General features: G+C 43.4%; 1 protein-coding gene across 8 annotated transcripts in view; it reads right to left on the bottom strand.

Moving 5' to 3' along the window:
- The window catches only part of Morc3 (MORC family CW-type zinc finger 3), a 42,741-nt gene extending 20,330 nt beyond the window's left edge, over positions 1-22,411 (bottom strand). Inside the window, exons 1-9 of one of the 8 annotated variants that reach the window (XM_063270588.1) lie at positions 22,182-22,411; positions 13,900-13,972; positions 11,151-11,283; positions 10,111-10,324; positions 8,338-8,486; positions 6,509-6,656; positions 3,562-3,690; positions 2,834-2,953; positions 1,166-1,263 (exon numbers count right to left, since the gene is read on the bottom strand). In XM_063270588.1, the coding sequence (XP_063126658.1) occupies positions 1,166-1,263; positions 2,834-2,953; positions 3,562-3,690; positions 6,509-6,656; positions 8,338-8,486; positions 10,111-10,324; positions 11,151-11,283; positions 13,900-13,972; positions 22,182-22,220 (1,103 nt within the window). In that variant the 5' untranslated portion in view covers positions 22,221-22,411. Of the gene's footprint in view, positions 1-1,165; positions 1,264-2,833; positions 2,954-3,561; positions 3,691-4,921; positions 5,033-6,508; positions 6,657-8,337; positions 8,487-8,700; positions 9,412-9,446; positions 10,325-11,150; positions 11,284-13,899; positions 13,973-18,156; positions 18,277-22,181 lie in introns of those variants that run through there. The other 7 variants (XM_063270584.1, NM_001395628.1, XM_063270585.1 and 4 more) reach the window with 7 other exon arrangements.

Raw genomic sequence — 22,411 nt, 5'->3', positions numbered from 1 at the left:
GGACTGAATGTATTTTGCATTACTGCCATGACCCTATGTGGGCTGTAGAATGGTAATCTGAATGAGAATGGACTTCATAGGCTCAGAGGCCTGAATACTTGGTCCCCACGCTGGTGAAACTACTTAGGAAGATTAAAAAGTGTGGCCCTGGAGGAGGTTTGTCACTACGGGATGGGCTCTGTGGTGTCAGAAGCTTACACATTTCTCAGCTTTCTCTCTGGCTTGCACTTGTGGACAAAGATATAAGCTCTCAGCTACTGCTCCAGTGCCATGCCTGCCTGCCACCATGTTCCTATTGGTGACGGTCACATACTTGCCACCCTCTAAGTACAAGCCCCAAGTTAAATGATTTTTTTACAAGTTGTCTTGGTCATAGTGTCTTACCATAGCAATAAAAAAATCCAGAAAGAAACTCTATGGGGCTGAGGAGATGATCTGGAAGTTAAGAGAACTTATAATTTATTGCTTTTGCAGATGATCTCTGTTCAGTTCCCAGCACCAAAATCACATGTTTTACAACCTCCTGAAACTTCAGCTCCACGTGACCCAATACCTTTTCTGGACATCTGCATTCACATATGCACAGACCCACACTTAGATGCATACATATATGCATACTTAAAACTCCTTTTTCTAAAGCGAACACTACGGCATAAAACATTTTTTTACACAGTGAGTGGCTCATCCAGAAAAGGGAACTGGCAGACTTCTTCTATCTCATAAATTATCATGTATGTATCCCACCATGAGCAGAGGAGTACTGTTCTGGCTTCCCAATGCAATCTATTACTCCTGAGAGGCACAAGAGAGCAAACCACTTCCTTCATGGTGCTGGGGCACCCACCTGCATCGCAGTACTTGGGAGGTGTAGGCAAGATGCTTAGAAATTCAAGGCAGCATAGACTACACAGCTAGTTCAGAGCCAGTCTATGCTACACAAGAGCCCATCTCAAATATGTCCCCTGGCCAAAGGGATGAGGGATCAATATTCTAGCCATCCTCTTAGCACATTTTCTCCAGCACTAGTGATTTTTTTTTTTTTTTGGTTCTTTTTTTTTTTTTTCGGAGCTGGGGACCGAACCCAGGGCCTTGCGCTTTCTAGGCAAGCGCTCCACCACTGAGCTAAATCCCCAACCAGCACTAGTGATTTAAATGGGCAACCTACCTGTACTCATTAGTGTAGTCAAAATCTTGCTTATTATGAGTCGGCTTAAGGAAATTACATTCTATAACTCCAACCACTCCAACACCCATGTTGTTTGCCTGAAATGGATATAATGAAACACATTTTAGACATCATGCATGATGCTTGCTACACCCTTCAACAAAGACTTGCATCATAAACTTATTTTGTTGTACTCTATCTTACATGACGCCCGTGAAATTTCCTGATAAGTGGTTAGATTTTTTTTTAAAGTAAGTTAATTCCTAAATATATGAGTTTTCTTCCAACTCATTACAAATGTGTTTAGGTGAGAAGTGTGCAAACTGACACATGGGAAGGGAGTGTCCACTGTGATGTGTGTGTCACAGTCAGCCACCTCACGTGAACAGTCCTGCTGCATGGAGAAACTGCAGTGCTCACCCTGCCACCTTTAACTAGCACAAGCACTTGGAAACTGCAGTCTGAGTCCTCTCCGTACCCCACAGTGTAAATAAATCCACACCGCTGTGCTATGCACAACTCATAAGGCATGCTGTAAGGAACTTAGAATGTGAGGAAAATGAAAACCAAAATACTTGGGGATAAAAGAAAGAGGACACACCTAACCTTAAACTCTAGCATGTGCCCACCTTGGCGGCAGTGCACACTAAAAAGGACACACAGACTAACATGGTCCCGTGAAAAGAGGAGATGGGAACTCACTGAAGTGTTTCATATTTAAATCAAACAGCAAACCTTGTAGCAGGACAACTTATTCTCATAATTGCTACCCAGGATCTAGAAAACACGGATACTCTAACAAATACAAACAAACTACATGGTGGGTTATGACAAACAACCTAAAACATTACAGCAATGAAGGTCGCTTTAAGGCAGTAGTGATTCTAGGGCTAGAAAGACAGGTCGGAGAACAGGCCCTGCTACCAGGCCTGCCAACCTGAGACCTCAAGCAGGAGGGGCAGTTCTAATCCACCAGGCACTGGTATTTCAGGCTGGTTCTGTAAGCACTAATAAACACAGCCAAGTTAAAACGACAAACACACACCAATCAATTTCATTCCGATATAAAACAATCATGTGCTCTATGTCCAAATGCAGCCAAGAAACTTGATCCTGGAAGTGTTAGCCTCCCATAAAAGCTGAGGCAAGAGAAGCCTGAGCTACATATGAGATGGTCATAGAAAAACACCAAAAAACTTCCCTACAAACAATTCAGTGACATTGATGTGCTTCTGTGGCTGAGAACCACACTTCCTACTAAGTCCTGAGTAAACTGTATACTTATGAGTCCCAATTTCCAAACCTGTAAGGTAAATAAGTTCTCTATCTCCTCTTACAGAACAGACGACTGGGGCTCAAATGAAAACGAATGCAGTCAAATGTCAGCTAATGCTGCTTTTAAAAACTGACCCCTACTCAGGTGTGATGGCACACCTTTAATCCCAGCATTTGGGAGGCAAATGTCAATGGATCGATCTCCTTGAATCCAAAACCACTCTAAGCTACAGAGTGAATCCAGCAGAGCCAGGGCTATAGAAAGAGACCCTTTCTCAAAAAACAAATAACCCTCCTACCTCCTAAAAAGTCATTAACAAAATAAAACCATTATCAAAATGACCTCTGACTTAAACACACGGTTCCAAAAAACATTTTAAATATAAATCTTACCTTTAACTGGCATCCTACTTTTTCATAAGCCTTGATGAGTCTATTTTTGTGATACATCATTATCCCATAGTGATCTTTATTTCTGCAGTTGAATCCAAAAGTAATTCTTACTGTTTTAGTCTTAAAAATATTAAGGAAAATTCTGAACACAACAGTCCATTCCCTCCAATGACCCTGTCTATATTACTAATAAATCCCAATATACAGGGCTAGATAGATGATGATCTTGGATTGGACACAATTTGATTCTCAGCTCACAACCATCTCAGTCCCACAGGATCTAACAGATTCTACTGGTCTCCCTGGGCACCAGGTACCCAGATGGTACAGATACGCATAAAGGCAAAACACTCATACACATAAAGTCACCCTTTTACAAAAGGACTGGAAGCAGCCAGTGTCCAGAAGCACACCTAGTGCACATGCAGAAAAACAGTGTGGAGACCAGAGCTCCATGGCAGAGGGGCTGTGAGACCAGTCAGAGGGTAATGATGCTGGCCATTAACACTGACAAACTGAGTCTAATCCCTGTTTCTCAGAGTGAAAGGAGAACTGACTCCTGCAAGTTGTCCTCTCATCTACACACACACACACACACACACACACACACACACACACACACACACACACACACACGTGACTTTAACAATTATTGTAAGAATAAATAGGAAAATAGCAAACGACACTGAATATGCTTTGCTATGTCACACATTATAAATGAAGGATACTAAAAACTTAGGTCGGTAAACATCACGTTCAATATAGGCAAGGCTTTTTGAAACCAGCTGTGTCTTCACTTTCTGTCCACGTATGATGATCTGCATCCTCGGTTTAAGGTATAAAATACTGCAGTAAGCCTGCAAAGGAAAAGAACAAAGCCGTCCTTTCTAAAGAACTATTCACGAGTTTGCTCAACATTACTCAGATACTAACTGACAGTCTACAGAGGCGGGGCATAGTTCAGAGGTAAGCATGGTATGAGGCCCTCCGAGAAGAGCGTCACAGGAGCGCACCACTACACCTACTCTAGCACTCAGCTGAAGCAGGAGGATCTCCCTGTCTCAAAAAAGTATTGAAAAATAAACTCAACTGTTGGAACACAGTTCAGGGACGGAGAAGCCATGTGGGGAGAATTCTGAGTGTTTATGAGAACTCAAGAAAAAACAAGAGTCTTGTGACCTCAGCTTCTTTAAGACACGGAATTGTCCTTGGAATGCATTCTGTGCTCCTACACCTGGGAATTTCCCCCAGTGTAGTGGTGGAGTGGAACTGAGCTTACCTCAGGTTACTCATCACTGCTTGCTGTTGTTACTGAATTAGCCACCCTTCATGTGTGAGCCTCTACAGGAAAACACGCTTTTGCTATGGGCAGCTGCTTCTTTTGATTGTATAAAACTTAAACTCACTAGAACTTTACTCACAACTTCCTTAACCCTCAGAATATAAATTATCCGAGGCTCTGAATAAAGTTGGCTACTGCACAAGACTTTAGCTCGCTTCATTTGTCAGCGCCATTGTCCCAGGTCCCACTATGTGACATTCAATGACACTTGGACCATTGGGAAGTACCATGTATATTTCTTAAGATTTTACAAAATGTACAGGAACATGTCAAGAAACTGGAGGAAGAAGGGTCCAAATTGTAGGCATCAAGGGGAGGACCAGGCTGGGAAAATAAAGCTGGGGTCGGAAGACTGCACAGCTGATGGCATGCTAGCGAGTTTATTACCAGCATGGGATCCTACAGACTTGCTGAGGAGATGGGACAGTCAGCAGGAAGCTCATCAATAATGAATGCTGTGCAAAGGGAACAAAGGGATCTCAAGTGTCACAGACCAGCTTCCAGTGGCCCTTGGGTCAAAGTTTTGTGGGAAGAGTCAAAGTTTATAATCAAAAGACAAACTAAAACAATTTACTAGGCAAGAACTATCAGGCAATTTCAAATTCAAGCAAGACACTATCATAAACTGGGCAAGGTTTTCCTCAGAAACTCCAACCTTAGCTCATTACTGCGCACTGCCTGGAAGGCACCTTGCCTTTTCCGTCCATGCCTCTCAAGTGCTGGGCCACAGGGCTGTGCTAACATACCTGGCTCAAAGTGTGTTTTCATTTCTTTTGGGAAGGAATTTTTGAAACAGGGTCTCACTTTGTAGCATAGGCTAGACTCAAGCCTCTTTCTTGCCTGAGCTGTCCAGAGTGCTGAAAAGAAAGATGTGCGTCACCATGCTCTGATTGTCTTCATTTAACAGGGGGAACTTTAGGTAGGCACAGTTATGGGGTAACATGCCTATGAACCCAGTAATTAGAACGCTGAGACAGGAAGACTGAGATGTAAAGCAAGTCTAGGCTGCCACTGTGCGTTCTCCCGCCTGGGACCTGTTTCACACTTAGGCATGACTAATACTGATCATATACTAGTAACAGGATATGATTAGAAAGAATATACATGTGCTATTGCAATCACTCAAACCTTACAAAAAGTTGCATTATCAAACTTGTAAATGTCTGCTGCTATGTTCAAATTGTCAACTGAACAATATTGAGAATCACCTTGGAGACAATCTCTGGGAGTGTCTGTGAGGGATTTTCTAGATTAGGTTAATTATAGTGGGAAGATCCACCCTAAAAGTGGAGTAACACCATTCCCTGGGTTGGGGTCCCAAGCTACATAAAAGGAGAAAATCAGCTGAGCCAAGGCAGTCCCCATTCTGTGCCCTGAGGACACAATGTGACTATTAGCTGTCATCCCAACCATTATACACACCTGAGAACTGAAGCCAAAATAAACCCATCTCGTCTGTTGTGAGACAAACAACTAATACACTTTATCTTATAAACATAGCCTATTTCTAACTCAAGAGATAGTTGCCAGAAAATGTCATCACTGTATTTTTGTCTAGTCAGCCACTTATTGTTTTAGAAGACAAATCAAGGATAATCAGGTGTGTCTCCTAGAACATTGTAATTTTAAAACACTGACTGTGAAGTTCTGTGACTTCATTAGTCAGTATGGTCACCATAAGATGTATTGAATCATCAATTCAAATAAGCTAAGTACAAAATGAAAATGCAAAAGCACTGTAAGAACTGATGTCAGGCTGGAGAGATGGCTCAGTGGTTAAGAGCACTGACTGCTCTTCCAGAGGTCCTGAGTTCAATTCCCAGCAACCACATGGTGGCTCACAACCATCTGTAGTGGGATCTGATGCCCTCATCTGGTGTGTCTGAAGACAGCTTTGATGTTGTCAGAACTAAAACAAGGTTCTCTGCCTCCCTCCTCTCTGGATCTTATGCAACCCAAGCTACCTTTGAACTCTCTATGTAGGCAAGGGTGACCTTGAACTCTGGACTCTTTGGCCTCCACCCCCACCACCCCCATTCTAGGATTACAGGCAAGCATCACTATGTCCAGCTTATGTGGTACTAAGGATAAAACCCAGGGCTTTGTGCAGCTAGCAAGCACTCTACCAACTAAGCTATATGCCAAGTCACCTACTAAAATCAGATTCTCTTAGCAATAGAGTAGCAATACAGTGAGTTGTTTAGCTAATTCATCTCACACACTTCTTCCAGTCAGAGACCACTGAGGGCGCTACATCCCAAGTGGGTAACGCAAGCCTGCTAACAGTCCTAGTACTTCTTGATCACTCTTTCCAACAACAGCTGTGTACGTACCCTTAAGGAATAGTCACTCTCAGGGGCAATTTGGTCCATTCTCTCTTGTTTCTTGTACCCTTTCTTCCCTGCTACCTCATCTAAATCCTCAGGAATTCTGATGTCATATTTATCCTTTTCAAAATCAAATTCTGTTGCATTTTTGTAACTGTAAGAAAAAAATTGGAACAGGAAAATTTAATTTTACATCATGAAAAATAAGCAAATACAAAGTGGGAAGGAAAGGATGGATGGAAGGAAGGAAGGAAGGAGTGCAAGCAAACCATAGGCGAGGAGTCAGAAGGCAAGAACTAAAGAATCAAAGCCACATAAAAAGCACCCAAGAAGACCCAGGAAAATGCATCATCCATGCCAAAACCCACGCCTACCTGCAACATAAAATGGTGCAGGGCCTCTGCAGTCTGCCATGCTCTCAGTGCCTACCAATGCAGCCACCATATTACCTAGAAACTACACTCCTGGGCATGCATTCCCAAGAGATGCGCGCAGCCCAGCACGCAGCGGTGTCAGGCTATGAAGCACACATGCTCTTTAACAGGTGAGGTGGAAAACAATGGCGCTCAACTCACAATGGAATGTCAGCGTGAAACCAGACAACCACTGTACTGACGAACACAGACCGGGAACACCAGTGTGGCTCCCAGGAGTTTCACATCTAAAATTATCTTGTAGGTAACTTTTAAAACCACAAGGTCAAGCAATGGTCAAGGTCAGAGGTTGCCAGGACTAGAGAAGCACAGCACAGAAGCAGCAAGTGCAGTGCACTGTGGTGCTTCTGTACTGAGCCAAGTGCCCACACCCTGTCACTATAAACACCTACAGAACATGGGTAAAGGAGACAGGAGAGCTGCAGCGCACATAACTACCAGTTACTGCAAAAGAAACTGCAAAGTCTGACTGAAGAGAAAGAAAAATAACCAGGGGGAAGGACAAGAAGGTAAATGCAAGCAAAAGGAAAGAGGGGATTAGAAAATTGAATTCTAGGGGTTGGGGATTTAGCTCAGTGGTAGAGCGCTTGCTTAGCAAGCGCAAGGCCCTGGGTTCGGTCTCCAGCTCCGAATAAAAAAACAAAAAACAAAAAAACCCAGAAAATTGAATTCTAAAATACTTTAGTTTTAATGCTATTACTGCTTTATTTCTATGGCTTAATGAATTATAGGCATCTCACAATTATTAATATTTAAAGCTCTAAAATTACAAAAGATTGTACCCAGCAATAGAGAATTACTCATTTTAGTTTTAACTGTTTATTCATTTATTTAGTGTGTGTGTGTGTGTGTGTGTGTGTGTGAGAGAGAGAGAGAGAGAGAGAGAGAGAGAGAGAGAATGTATATAGACTTAACAGTTCATTCCCTTCTTCCTCATGGATCTGAGGGAAGGCCTGAACTCATGTTATCACACTTGGCTGCAAGCTTACCTTTACCCACTGAGCCGTCTCAAACTCAAGAACTGTAAAATTTTAGCATGGTAACACTCTTACTGCAATATTCACTGGACTGGTAGTTCATGGGATCTGATTTTCAGCAGCCAGAGTAGCTAGTATTTCATCCTTTTTTTGGGGGGTCGGGTAGGATTTTTTGGTTTGAGCCTAGGAATGAACACTGTAGAGTGCGACTGGAAACTGAATGACAGGGCTAGGAAACTATTGAGCAATTTGAAAGTGATTCTTTGAAGCCAAAGTGGACTCAATGAAATAAGTTAGAAAAAACAAATCACTAAGTATGCCAAAGGCTGCTTTTCCACTCATTTCTACTCTGTGTGACAGGGGTTAAACATGAAGCATGGACTTTACTTCCCAAATGGCCAACTACCAACAGGTCTCCATTTACCTTCTAAGGTTCCAAATGATGATTCTTGTCCCCTTCTTACCCATGATAGCATCGAGTTCTGCCAGTAATTTCTGTTCTGTAGAAAACAGGGAATGTTCCAGCATCGCTGCTAAGCTTGCTTTTGACTCTGTTAAATAAATCATCTGACGTACGTCCTCAGTTAAAGACTGAAATCAACAAGTCTTACACAACTGGAATATAGAAACCAACTTTAAAATCTCAATAGAAACCAATCCCTAAATAAGTCTTAAAAAAGCAGCATAAATTCTAATGAAAAAAAGGAAAGATGAGGAATGAGCAACTTATAGGGAGACACCTGCACCCCCACTGAGGGAGGAGGGTGTGAGTTCAAGGCAACCTTACCTCAACCTGTAAAACAGGGAAGGGAGCAAATGCATTACTTCTAGATAACTCAGTGCTATGATATGTCAATGAGTTTCTAACGCCATCTTGCTTTTCCTGTTAATAGGAAAACTCAAAAGTTTAGGCCAACAGAGTCTTTTTATTACTCCACAACAAGCTTGAAATAAGGAACTGTACTGTAAGCAAAGTGGCCACACTTGTAGTCCCTGCTGCACCAGAGGTCAAGGCCCGCCACACTCACTACATTATGAAACCATGCGTAAGAACAAGTCTCTGCTCTGTGCTACTGCAAGTCAAGGTCAGGTCCATGTGTAACAGACCAGCACTCTGCAGACTTCACCTCCAGTCCTGAAGAAACAGTTCACACAGCCAGGCATGCGGTGCCCAGCACTCAGGAGGATAGGCGGGTAACCTCTGACTTTCAGACTAGCCAAGGGTACTTGGTGAGACCATCCAACCAATAAAAAGAACCATAACCATATTATGTTAAAGATTTCCACTGTACACTTCCAGGAAAGAAAAACAAACCCTCAACTTTAGGCACAGGATAAAGGAAGTATATACAGACAAGATGTAGAATATACATGATTTTAAAAAGAAAAAACAAACCCAACAAAAAACCCCCAAGAATTTGGGAGTTGAGGCATTAGCTCAGTGGTTAAGAGCTGCTCTTGTAGAGGAGGTTCGATTCCTAGCACCCACATGGCAGCTCACAGCCAAGGGAAGCTAGGAGTGGTGGTGTGCACCTTTAATTCCAGCCCTCGGGAGGCAGAGGACATCTGGGAGGCAGAAGTCATCTTGGTCTATGTAGCAAGTTCCAAGCCAGGTGGAGCTACAGGGCTAGATTTTGAGACTATCTCAAAAAGAAAAAGAAAAGAAAGGTTGTCAAGGATTCAAAGAAACTGGAACTTTTGTGCTCTGTCATACCAAAGTAGTTGGTAGCTGGCAATATGGCTCAGTGTAAAAACTGTTGGGCATCTAGCCTGAAGGCCTGAGTTCAATCCCTGGGACCCACATGGTAGGGGAGAGAACTGACTCCTAAAAGTTGTCCTCTGACTTCCAGACGCCATGGCACATGTGTGCAAACCAGGAGAACTAACACCTTTTCCTGACCTCTGTAGATACAAATGCACATAGTATATATCCATAATGCAGATAAAACCCTATACATATAAAATAATAATATTAAAAACAACAAAAGTTTGGTGTGTGTGGTGCTGTATTCTCTTAATCCCAGCTCTTGGTTGGATGGGATGGAAAGTTAGTAATTTGGAGGCAAGCCCGAGCAACATGAAGGAACCCTGTCTAAAATAAGAGAAGACAGGGCAAGACAAGAACGGACAGAAGTAAAAAGGAATGGTCCCTTTTTTTGTTTCTCTGCAGCATTCATTCCAAAATCAAAAGGATATGGTGTTTGTTGAATGTCACAATTGGGACAACAACATGCTCCGCCTTTATGACTTCCAGGTAGGTCTGAGACAAGAAGCCCACACTCATGGTATCTCCATTTTTGGTAAAAACCATTGCATCTCTGCCTAGTCGCATAGACCCTGACTTGAAGCCATTCCCGTATAGTCCAACTGGGACATGACCATTCACGGTGACTTTGTCACTGAAGCCAAAGCTAAAAAGAAAGAGTAAACAATAAACATTCGTATTCTTTCATTTTTAAAAATTCAGTATTAAAATGTAATAAATTTAATAAGTGTAGTACCAAGTAAAAATCCTGGTTAAAATGGTGACTCCACCCATCCTGGGAGTGTGGTCTTGGGCACATTACTGTGACCTCCCTAGATGTCTTTTCCCATCTCTGAAAGGAATGCATTTCAGGCACTTCCACCAGCTCAGCACCCGAATGTCTGGCTAAATGTCTAAGTTATTACTCGAGGTATACACGAGTACCCAGTTTCCTCTGGGTGCGAGCAATTCTCATGTTCTGCACAAGGCTGTGTGGCATGAAATGATGTGCTTAATTTGACTATTTGGCAGCACAAGAAACATTTAGGAGACAACTGAAAGCTTCTGCATCTAGATTCTCCCTCTGCTCTACTGTATACTTCAGAACCCACTGCAGACACGCCTGACTTGTTTATGCATCTTCAGTCTCTCGGTCTCTTTAAACTCCATCTCCAAAGTAAACTCCATTAGAAACACAAGTTACGCCTAATTTATACCCAGTAAAAATAGCTATTTTACAATTCCAAAGCAAAGCTGGAATTTGAGGTGAGGCAGATGTGGAGAGATGGGGAAGGGGTGCTGAGTTATGGGGTGGGGATCTGAAATGGAACACATATCTAGTTGTAGAGAGTAACAGGGGACCTGACCACACTGTAGGCCTAGCATTTCATGCTTCACAGACACAGCTTAAGGCTATGAAATGGTATTTTGCATGACACATGGCAATTTTCATGACAGAAGCCACTGCTGCCCAAACTGTAGCCCACTGTTACCTTAGCATTTTATGTAACTTGTCTGCTGTCATCCCGTTGCCGTTGTCAGTGAATGTCAAGCATATATGGTCACTAATCACTGTCTTATCAATCCAGATCTGTTTAGCATTCACATCAGGATCATAAGCATTATCTGGAAGACAGACAGGACAGACAGGGTTTTGAGAAATTCTGAGTCTGCACTTTAAAGATGCTGTCATTAAAACAACGTGTAACAAGCAACAGTACAACATTATCACTTCCAATATGTGTCAGGATTTCCTCAAGTCTGAAACCACGAGGCTAAACTGCCTTTATTGACTGTATCCCATGAGCTTTCTCCAGGCCCTTTGTCTCCTAGGGAGAAGACTGCCACCCACCACAGGCGAGTGTGAGCCCCACTACTCACAACGGTGGCACAGAAGCTAAATAACAGCTAATAAAGAAAAGAGAAGGCAGTGTCACTTTCTCTGAGCTACACACAGATGGACGACTCGCCTACCAATACCCATCTCAGAAAGCCTTGTCAGGCCCTTCCAGCTTTACGACTCACTCTATCTCTGCACACTTCTCACTTAACACTGCCAACATCTTTGTTTAGACATTCATTTCTCTCCAAACAGGCATAAAAATATATTAAAAAATGAAAAAATTGGGGCTGGGGATTTAGCTCAGTGGTAGAGCACTTGCCTAGCAAGCACAAGGCCCTGGGTTCGGTCCCAGCTCCGAAAAAAAAGAAAAAAAGAAAAAAAAAATGAAATAATTTTAACTGTTATCAGTAGTAAAATCAATTTGTGACTTATTCAAGATCCTCCTGAATAGACCTTAATTGAAATATACTTTGAAATATTTATTAGAAATAAATTAAGAGGGCTGCAGAGATGGCTCAGGGGTTAAGAGCACTGACTGCTCTTCCAAAGGTCATGAGTTCAATTCCCAGCAACCACATGGTGGTTCACAACCATCTGTAATGGGATCTGATGCCCTCTTCCGGTGTGTCAAGGACAGAGTGGTCATATACATAAAATAAAAAAAATCTTTACATACATAAATAAAATTGTAAACTAACTTACAGTTAATCTTTTGCAACTATTTCAGGAAAGATAAAAAGTATTTCATTAAAAACTTAAAGTTGGGGATGCAGAGATGGCTCAGCAGTTAAGAACACTGACTGCTCTTCCAGAGGTCCTGAGTTCAAATCCCAGCAAGCACATGGTGGCTCACAACCATCTGTAATGCGATCTGATGCCCTTTCCTGGTGTGTCTGAAGACAGCTACAGTGTATTTGTATATAATAAATAAATAAATCTTAAACAAAACAAAACAAAACTAAAAAACCCTTAAAGTTGGAGGCAAGAGAGAAGGCTTGGTGGTCAAGAGCATTGGATGCTCTTCCAGAGGACACGGGTACAATTACCAGCATCTACACGGCAGTTCATAACTGTGTGCAACTCCAGTTCCAGAGTATCCAACACCTTCTCAGAGACATACATGCAAGCCAAACAGTGCACATAAAATAAAAACAAACCAATATTTTAAAAAAGAAACTTATTGGTAATATCATAAAGGAAACCACTGTTTGGCATGGGAATATCTGTTCGGCTGCCACCAAACACAAAGAAATATGAAAATACTTTTAGGGTCATAGCACACCCATTGTAGATTTGGGAGAAGAAAAATTAAAATCACCTGAATGTTTGTTAGTTCTGACTTCACAAGAACCTAATGTGCCAAAAAAAAGTTCCTGCAAGTCAGGTGTGGTGGCTCACCTTGCAGCCCCAGCACTAGAGAGGCTGAGGACGAAGGCTTACTGTGGGTTCCAGGCCAGCCTAGGCTAGAGGGAGACCCTTCCTTAATAAACAAAAACTCAGAAGGTCCCTCCTCCTTCTGCTCTCATATCTAAGGACCTTCCTTTGATAAAGATCCCATCTTAAAGCTGGACTTTGATCCCAGCTCTCAGGAGGCAGAGGCAGGCAGATCTCTGAGTTTAGCCTGGTCTATCTAAACAGTGAGTTCTAAGACATCCAGGGCTACACAGAAACCCTGCCTCAAAAAACTAGTAAGACTCATTCTAAAATAAAACTTCCCCTTTTGGGCTGGAGAGATGGCTCAGAGGTTATGAACACTAGCTGTTTTTCCAGAGGTCGTGAGTTCAATTCCCAGCAACCACATGGGAAGAGATTTGGCGCCATCTTCTGGCCTATAGGCATACATGCAGGCAGAACATTGTAGATCTTAAAAAAAAAAAAAAAAACCCTTTAAAATAAATAACTACATTAAAAAAAAAAATCTTGCTCATATAATTTCCTAAGAAGACAACCATGACCTCATGATACCAATCTGAACGCAACTTACATATTGTCATGCTCATTAGATAATTACAGTATGTATATTCCTGGACCTCATCATTCCCTTAGAGGAAACAAGAACGATCATACATTTAATAACACCTGGAAGGTGAAACCACTCTGTCTGTTACACATAGTACTGTGAAGTGTAATCCTTATCTTTTACTTAAATAGGAATACAAATGCTTTCATCATAAGTGCTATGTCAGCTTAGCCAATTAAGTACTAAAAGCAATCAAACACTTGGGTAATACAGGGAAGACTGAGGAGTAACTCACCTGCAACCAACTTAAACATCTAAGTAAGCCTTTACACTAATGTTACTCAGTATACATTCTGAAAAAGCATAATTGCACTTTATTTTTCGGAAGTCAACTAAAATTGCAATTAAGAGATAGCATATGAAACAACAATTTACATACCTATTAATTCAGCGACTGCACTGAAGGGCCAAGTATGACTAGTAGAATTTGTATGTAAAAACTTCGGGCAAAGCTGAAACAAACCAACAATTCATAAAATTTAATTCAGCCTTTAATTATAAACACAAGACCCAATAAAATCTGTGTCAAAGAATATTGACACGGGGCTGGGGATTTAGCTCAGTGGTAGAGCGCTTACCTAGGAAGCGCAAGGCCCTGGGTTCGGTCCCCAGCTCCGGAAAAAAAGAACCAAAAAAAAAAAAAAAAAAAAGAATATTGACACAAAAAATAAAGTCTTCTTGTTTGCTCCAAGAAGATAAAACCTAGAAACTTCCTGGCAGATAAGGCTGGGGAAACAACACAATAGCTTTAAACCCTTGTCTCCTTATGTCCACAATGCCAGAGCTTACCTAGTTCCCAATTCCCTTGTAAAACCTGCTTTCATAACCCAATCAAGACCCTAAGGATCCACAAACACCATTTCCTAAATCTGTACTTTGAGACAAAAATCTTGCCAAGAAGGTCTTTGGTCATTAGTGTACTAATTAGGCCTAATAACCTTACTAGCTTTGCTGCTTCATCTGCAAGCTTCGCTGACTGCCTCTCAGACTAAATATTTGACACCTCAGTTGGTTTCATTATCTATTCCAACTTTATTACAGTCAAACAGTGGCCTGGTATACATCCATGACCTCGTCAAAGAATGTCAACTATTACTTCCAATAACAAATCAAGGTTTTTAAGTTTTCCAAGGTTTTAAAGTACATCTTTACTCTCAATTATAGGGTATAGAAGGAGAAGCCAATAGGAAACTTAATTTCTTAAACAATTTGGGGACATACATGCACACAAGTAATAGGTTAGTTTAAACACTTTAAAAAAAAAAAAAAAAGACAGGGCCATGTATCCTACAATAGCCTTGAACTCCCCTTAAACTTCGGATGCTCTTGCCTTTACTTCCCCAATACAAGAGGCTGGGGATGTAGCTCAATAGGTAGAATGCCTGCCTGACACTCACAGAACTCTGGGTTCACGCCCAGCACTCTTTAGGACTGAGCACGGTGACTAAGAGCCTGTAACACCATCACTTGGAAAGTGGAGTTGGGACCCCAGATGAACAGTTGGAGATCTGACTAAAACAGAAAACGAATCAAAGTCCAGGCAACCACAGAGATCAGCTCCCTACAGGAAGGAACACTCCTGTGCAAGCTGTGTACTCCAAGGACAACTAAGACAGGCAGACTCACAACAAGTCAGCCACTATCACCACCACCACCACCAAAACCCACTGTTAAGACTTTAGAAGCAAAAAGGTTCATGACATTTGATTTGGAATTTCTTGAATATAACAAAAAGGGTATATAAATCAAACTATATCAAATTTTAGAATTATATGTAGAAGAATATTAATCCAGCAACATGGCTGCTCTAGCAAGGAATCACACCCAAAGATATGCAGCCAGAATGCAGTCATGCAGCCATGCAGAATACAGACAAGCCCTTGATTACAGTATGGGTATCCTTAGTACCCATCTTTAATCCGTAACAATGAGGTAAGGTTAGTTTGTAGAAGGAAGCAGCTATGTTTGAAAGTGGCAAGTGGCATCTGAGTAACGAGCAAAGCGACAACAAGATCTGACAGAATGAATCAGAGATAGGATATTCTCACAGAAGAACAGCAGAGGGAGAAAGACCACATAAAGAGTAAGGAGAGTGAGAAAAAGGGGTGTGGTGTGGTGTGGTGTGAATGTACGGCAGTTTCACAGAAACAGTTCTACAGAGATAGGTTACAGAAAGAACAAGCTAGATAGATACACAGGTGAAGACAGAGTAAGCCAGAGAACAAGAAGGAACCAAAGATTAGGACAGATTGTCAAGGTTACTATGAGGCCAGGCATAGCAATTCAGTTAGAAGCCAATAGAAGCCGGATTAAATCAGTCAGCTTGTACACTGTGCAGAAGCTGTTAGCTTCCAGCCTAGACTTAGGGATAGTTAGAACAGAGAAGGCAACACCCAAGCCATGTATTCGCACAGCTTGGGTACAGCCCTCATCTCACCACTTCAGCTGAGGAAATAAAAGTCACATTTATAACTGTACATCTAAGGACACCAGCAACATAAAAACCAGCTCTCACCTCAAAGGGTTAAGAGACAGTTCATTCTAGAGTCAAATGTTCAAGAGTGGTAGTAGTTTGATAAATTATTTATAGAAGCAGAGCAAAGGAATACAAGTATCAGACCTTTGGGTACATCAGATGATGGGTAACAGTAAAGTTAGGAAAATGCTGTTTTCAGCCTCAGATGCTTTTGACAGCATTCCTTGACTCTTTGGTTGAATGAATGAAACATACAGGCCCATCTGTATACTTCAAATTTTCTACCCAATACTTGAAGACCTTAAGCCACAGGGGAGGGCAATAGTGGCTATTAAGGGGCCAAAGTTGCCCTAAGATAACTTTGCTCTGAACTCTGAATCCACATCACTGATGTCAACTGGCCTTTGCAGTCCCAGCTTCTTCTCAGGAAATCTCAGTCACAACACAGATGACAGTGAAAACCCTGAGGATGTACACTGGTGGCAGGGTACTTGTCCAAAAGGTACAAGCATCCTGGGTTTCATCTTCACACCAAAGAAAAGCAAAAACTTAAAAAAAAAAAATCAACTTACAGAATTCAATAAAGCTTAAACCAGAGTTTGGTTCTCAGGGTCACACTGGTCAGTTTCTACAAAAGTATTTTTTTATTTCCTGATGTAATTGTCGTCTCTGAGGCTCATTGCCTCTGTCTGCTAACCTAGGCCCAGTCCTGCAAGCTTTTTGCCTACAGACAATCTAATCCAGGTCTGCAATGTTCTCAGCCTGAGACTTACGGCTGAATAAACTCACCCTTCCTAGTTCTTTCTGATCTCTGGCTGGCTGGTTATCTCAGCTGTTCTAGCTCAAAACTCCTCTTCAAGATGACTCAAAACTGGCTTCTTTCTGTTTCTCACTGAATTGCCCTGTTGGCCTCAAAGCAACTCTAGCAATTTGTTCTAATCTTTTGGCTCTTTCTAATTCTCTGGCTCGTTCTGTCTTTATCTGTATCTAGCTTGCTCTCTCTTCAACCTGTCTCTGTAAAAACTCTTCAGAACTCAGAGATGATGAGTCCTGGGATTAAAGGCATAAGCCGTCAACTGACTGTAGCTCTAGCTCTAGGCAAAGCCATGGCCTTCTCTGGCTCCCACCAGGCATCGGTGCGCGTGTACACACGTACACACACGTACACACACGTACACACACACACCACCCCTTTTAAAACAGTACAGTCATAGGAAGCTTGGTGTGGTGGTACATGGCCTTAATTCCAGCACCTGGAGGGTAGAGAATCTGTGTCAGTCAGAGGCCATCTTGGTCTATGCAGCAACTTCCAGGCCAGGTGAGGCTATAGGACAAAATATGAGACTGTCTCAAAAAAGAAAGCATCCAAAGAAATTAGAACTTTTGTGCTCAGTTGTACCAAAGTAGTTGGTAGCTGGCAATATGGGTCAGCAGGTAAAAATCAGCCAAGCATCTAGCCTGAAGGCCTGAGTTCAACCCCTGGGACCCACCTGGTAGGGGAGAGAACTGACTCCTCATCTGTTTTCTCATGGCACATGTGTGCATGCCCTCCACTCCCCAAAGAAGTAAAAGAGAAAGTAAAGAAAAAGCAAAAGAAAAACCAAGAAAGTTGTCAGAACCAAAATAAAACAAGGTAAAGCCACAGAGGGACAGAGGATCCTTGAAAATACCATCCAGGTAAAAGAAACCCCTGCAGAAGATTGCTAAAGCCGCAGCCTCACACACAGACTAAAGCAGTTTACAGCATCCATGATCGGTCCAAAACCACATACATCATCCTTGAGCTGATGGTCCCCTGTGGTCCATGCATCCAAAGACAACACCCATTTACTTTAGCATGCTTGCCTTCCTTTGCTCCCCATGCCATGATGGCTACTGTATTCTGCTTGGGTCTCCCTGCTGGTGCAATCTGCTGTTCGGGAGAGCCACCCTGTATTAGTTAGGCTAACACTTGCTGGGAATGTAGCGTGTACAGCTGCTATGGAACACAACATGAAGATTCCTCAAAAATTTAAAGCACAATCCTGTTATGGGTAAGAGAATCACACTCCTCATTCACACTGGAACCTTGGGCACACATACAATTATTTATGTCAGGACTGAGGCCATGAGGGCAGGCTAAGTCTACATGCTAGTCACTCTGTGCCATGGCAGACATACCTGAGAATAAAGGAGAAGAAACCAACTCCAACAAAAATAAGTGAATGACGCAGTGTCAGGTGCACTGTCCCAGACAACGCACAGGATCTGAGGGTGGGAAAGCTACCCAACAACAGGAAATGGTCCAAGCACTTAGAAATATAGAAGAAAATGGAAAATGTTTATTTAGCACTCTGCACTTCATGCTAGGATCTCAGACCTCCTAAATGACTCTAAAGTGTGTGTATAATAGCCTAGAGATGACACACTGAACAGCATTGCCCTTCCATGTCCAAGGCCCTGGAACTCATTTTGTAGACCAGCAGGCTGGCCTTGAACTCCTAGACATCCGCCTGATCCAACCTCCCAAGTGTTAAGATCCAAAGTGTGAGCCCCACTGCCCACTCACTCTGTGGCTTTTGACAAATGCCAAGTTCACTCATATTTTAGGTTCTCTCCTCCTCCAAGCAGGTGATAGGTATAGGCAAATTGCACATGGTGTGGTCCAATAAAACTATGGAAACTAACATTTATTTCACACGTCCTAGAACTTTCTTTCAAACATTCTGAGTGCTCAATTTTAGGTCACAAATCGTACAAAAACAGGTGCCATGCTGGATCTGGTTCATAAGGTACAAGTTATCAAATACTCATAAACCAAAAGCTGACAGGTGGAAAAAAATTCTGAGGTTCCAAACAGCCAATATTTTCCAGAAAAGCCAAATTTGTCTTCTAAGTCTACTGGAGCCACAGCCAAGTGTCACTGGACTTCATTAGTCCCAGCACACTACCTGGGAGCACTGCCAACCTAAAGGGACTCACTACGATATCGCCCAGCCTGCCTCTGCCTCCCGAATGCCGGCTTACAGGACGGGGCAGGCCAAGCTTTTCCACTGGTTTAGGGAGCCTTTTCCACTCCAGACCACATGCTCTACCACTGAGCTCTATGCCCAGTCCGCTTCCTCATCAGGCTAGCCTTCAATTTGTGATCTTCCAGCCTCAGCCTCTCCAATAATTAGAACTATTAGAACTAGTTTGATACTAGTTCTAATACTAGCACCAGGCCCAGTATCAAATCAATCTTTTTGTGTTGGGTGTGTGGGACTGAACATGAATGTGAAGGCCAGAGGCTGACTTGAGTGTCTCCCCCTCCATCTCACTTGCCTTACTTTTTGAGCCAGGGTCTCTCACTGAGCCTAGAGCTCACTCATCTGTCTAGACTGGCTGACTGAGTTAGATCAAAGACACTTCACTAGGGATTGGGGATCTAAGCTCAGGTCTTCATGGTTTCAGTGTGTGGCCCTTCACTTCAATTCTGAAGAGTCAGAGATTGCAGTATGTAAGGAGAGAAAGGGTTGGACTCCGTCCGACACAGGACCAATTAAACATTAACTCACCCATCTCTCTGATCATGGCTCAGCTCAGGACTCTTTAGGCTGTGGTGTATCTTTCTTATTTAGGAAAGGGCCATGAATTATGGTCTAAAGTGGCCAGGAATTCTTCATCCTTCTATCTCAGCTTTCTTAGTGCTGGGCTTATATGTCTGTGCAACTACGCCTTGTCACTTGGATGAGGCTTTTTAAAGAAATAGCATTTGTATTTTATTTTTGGTATTGGGGCAGCACCAAGGGCCTAGCACATGGTAAGTGTGTGCTATTACACTGGGATATATCCCTGACTCAAAATAGAGATTTCAAATACTTGGCAACAGGACCTGAGGCTAATTGTCATGAATGGAAGTTCTCTAAAGCTTCATCTGCACTGAGGATCCTGTATATGTTTGGCTAACCAGAACATTATGATTGAGAAATGGAATGTTGTAAGACAGCCAAAATTCTCTTGAGCTATCTTTAGTGCCCTCAAGTGCTGGGGTTGAACTTGGGCCCCACCTGGCAGGTACTCTCCTACTGAAACACAGCCCAGTCCTTTTTCCTTTCTATTTTGAGACAAGTTGTCCAGGCTGGCCTTGAACTCACTCTGTAGCTCAGGCAGGCCTTGAATTTGTAGTCCTATTACCTCAGCCTCCAGAGTAGATGAAATTACAGCTGTGCCCACAAGGCCTGGCTTTTAGTCCCTCTTCAGAGCTATTTACCATCACCTCTGTAACTGACCAAATCCTCTTTACTAGGTAAAACTCTCAATGCATTGTTAGGCCCAGCAGAGATCTGCCTGCTTTGCTACCTGATCCCTCCAGCCAATAATTTGGCAAATGTACTCATGTATGGATTTATTTTGTTGTATGATTTAGAAGCTTCAGTAAGACTGGGGAAATAGAAACATAAAGAACATTTGCCTGGCAAACAGGAAGCCCCTTGTTGGCTAACCCAAGACACACACTCATCACAACCCACCCCCATTACTCACAGTAATCTAAATCCCTGTCCTGGGACCTTAGTCACTCATAACTGACACAGAATAACTTCTATAATTTCCTTGGAATAAGAACTCTTTTGGTTCTAGAGTGGCAAGTGTTAAACTCTACCTAGATTCACCCAAACCTCACTGGGCTGAGCTGATGCTAAAACCCAGTGGAAAGAATAAAGTTACTCTCTTTTAACTACTGAACACCATTAAGTCAAACAAACTAATCACTTAACTAAAAGTCCTTGATTCAGAATATGTAAACAAGTCTCATAAGTCAGTACTATCCTCTCTCAAAAGAAAGGGAAGAAAGAATGACTAAACTTGGGGGGAGGGGAGGGGGGGGAGGAGATGGGGGCTTATGGACAGAAAACCAGGAAAGGGAATAACATTTGAAATGTAAGTAAAGAAATATATCTAATAAGAAAAAAAAAGAAAAAAAAAAAGAATGACTAAACTACAGGCTTTAGAGAGACAACTCAGTGCTAAGAGCACACATTGTTCTCACAGAGGACCAAAATTCAGTTCCTAGCACCCCATGGAGCAACTCACACCTAGCAGTAAGTTAAGGGATCTGAAGTCCTAATTTTCAGGTGCACATAAGACAAACAGGTGGTTAGCTACGCACGTACACACACCACTCCTACACACAAACTAAATAAACGTAAGGGGAAAACTGTACTAACAGGCAATTTAAAACCCAACATAACAGAAAATGTGAAAAATGTTCAACCTCACAAAAAGGCAGAGGCAATAAAACTAGGTAGCACCTCATGCACACTTGGGGCTATCACATCCCCTATGAAGGACATCGCCTAAGGAATGGACGGAGACAGATGCATTCCTGAAGAGAACCTACGGGAGGTGCTTTAACCTCCGGAAATCCCTACCGCTCACCAATGAGATTATATAACACTGTAGTACCGCTTTTCTTCCCTTGAGACAGGACTTCCCCGTCCCCTAAAATGTCCTAGAATCTGCCTGCTTCGGTCACCCGAGCGCTGGGATTACCCGCACGTGCCACCACAGCCATCCTTCAAACATCGACCTCCTCTACCGAGGAAGTACTTTCCCCGCTTAAGACCTCAAGGCCGGCGGAAAATAAAACTTGGCGGGAATCATCAGGTCCGAAGCCACGCCCACAATGTTTTGGACCTGAAAGTGTAAGTCGTTTTCTGTGACCACTCCCAGCTGATTCACAGGGGTTTGTCAGAATTGGACTCGGCCCAAAGCAGAGGCAGGGGCATGCGGAGCAAGTGAAGATGAAGGTCCTGGCCTCCGCGCCTCCTAGCCGAGGCCGACAGAGACCGACGCGTGCGGGAACCCCGCTACACCGCAGCCCACGTCGCCCCGGCGAGGCCCGACGGCTGCTCCCGGGACCCGCAGGTTGCGGAGGAGGGCGCGGCTCCCACAACAGCTGTGGGCGGCTGCAGAGCCGAAGGAAGGGAGGCCGCCCGAGGCGGGCTGGGGCCGCGGCACGGCCCGAGACGCAGGGAGCGCACGGACCGCGCATCACAGTCGCTTCTCTGAGTGGAGCGACATGGCGGCGGCCCCTCCGCCCTGCCGCGACCTCCCTGCGGGCGCGCCAGGCCCGCGAGTCGCCGCCGCCTACTACCACCCCACTCGCTGGCCCGCCCGCCCGCCCTCCTGGGACCCGGCCCGCTCCTCCCCTCGCGGCTGCTCACCGCGCTGAGGCGGATCCCGGTGGGTGGCTGCACCGCCATCTTGAGTAAGCTACAAAGCCAGGACCGGCCTCGGCCGCAGCCCGACTGGGAGGCTAGGAGTCCGCGACGGGTTCAAGGGCCCGCCCACTTCCGGGGCGGGGGCGCCGCCACGAGGCCACACCTACTCATTTCCGCCTCGGGCAAAGCCGAATTGGGGTTACAGTCAAAGGCTTGCCGGAGCGGACCTGACC

Source organism: Rattus norvegicus, chromosome 11 (genome assembly GCF_036323735.1).
Source record: "Rattus norvegicus strain BN/NHsdMcwi chromosome 11, GRCr8, whole genome shotgun sequence".
NCBI classification, from domain to species: Eukaryota; Metazoa; Chordata; class Mammalia; order Rodentia; family Muridae; genus Rattus; species Rattus norvegicus.
Note: the sequence above shows the minus strand (reverse complement) of the source record. Positions and strands in the feature narration are given on the sequence as shown.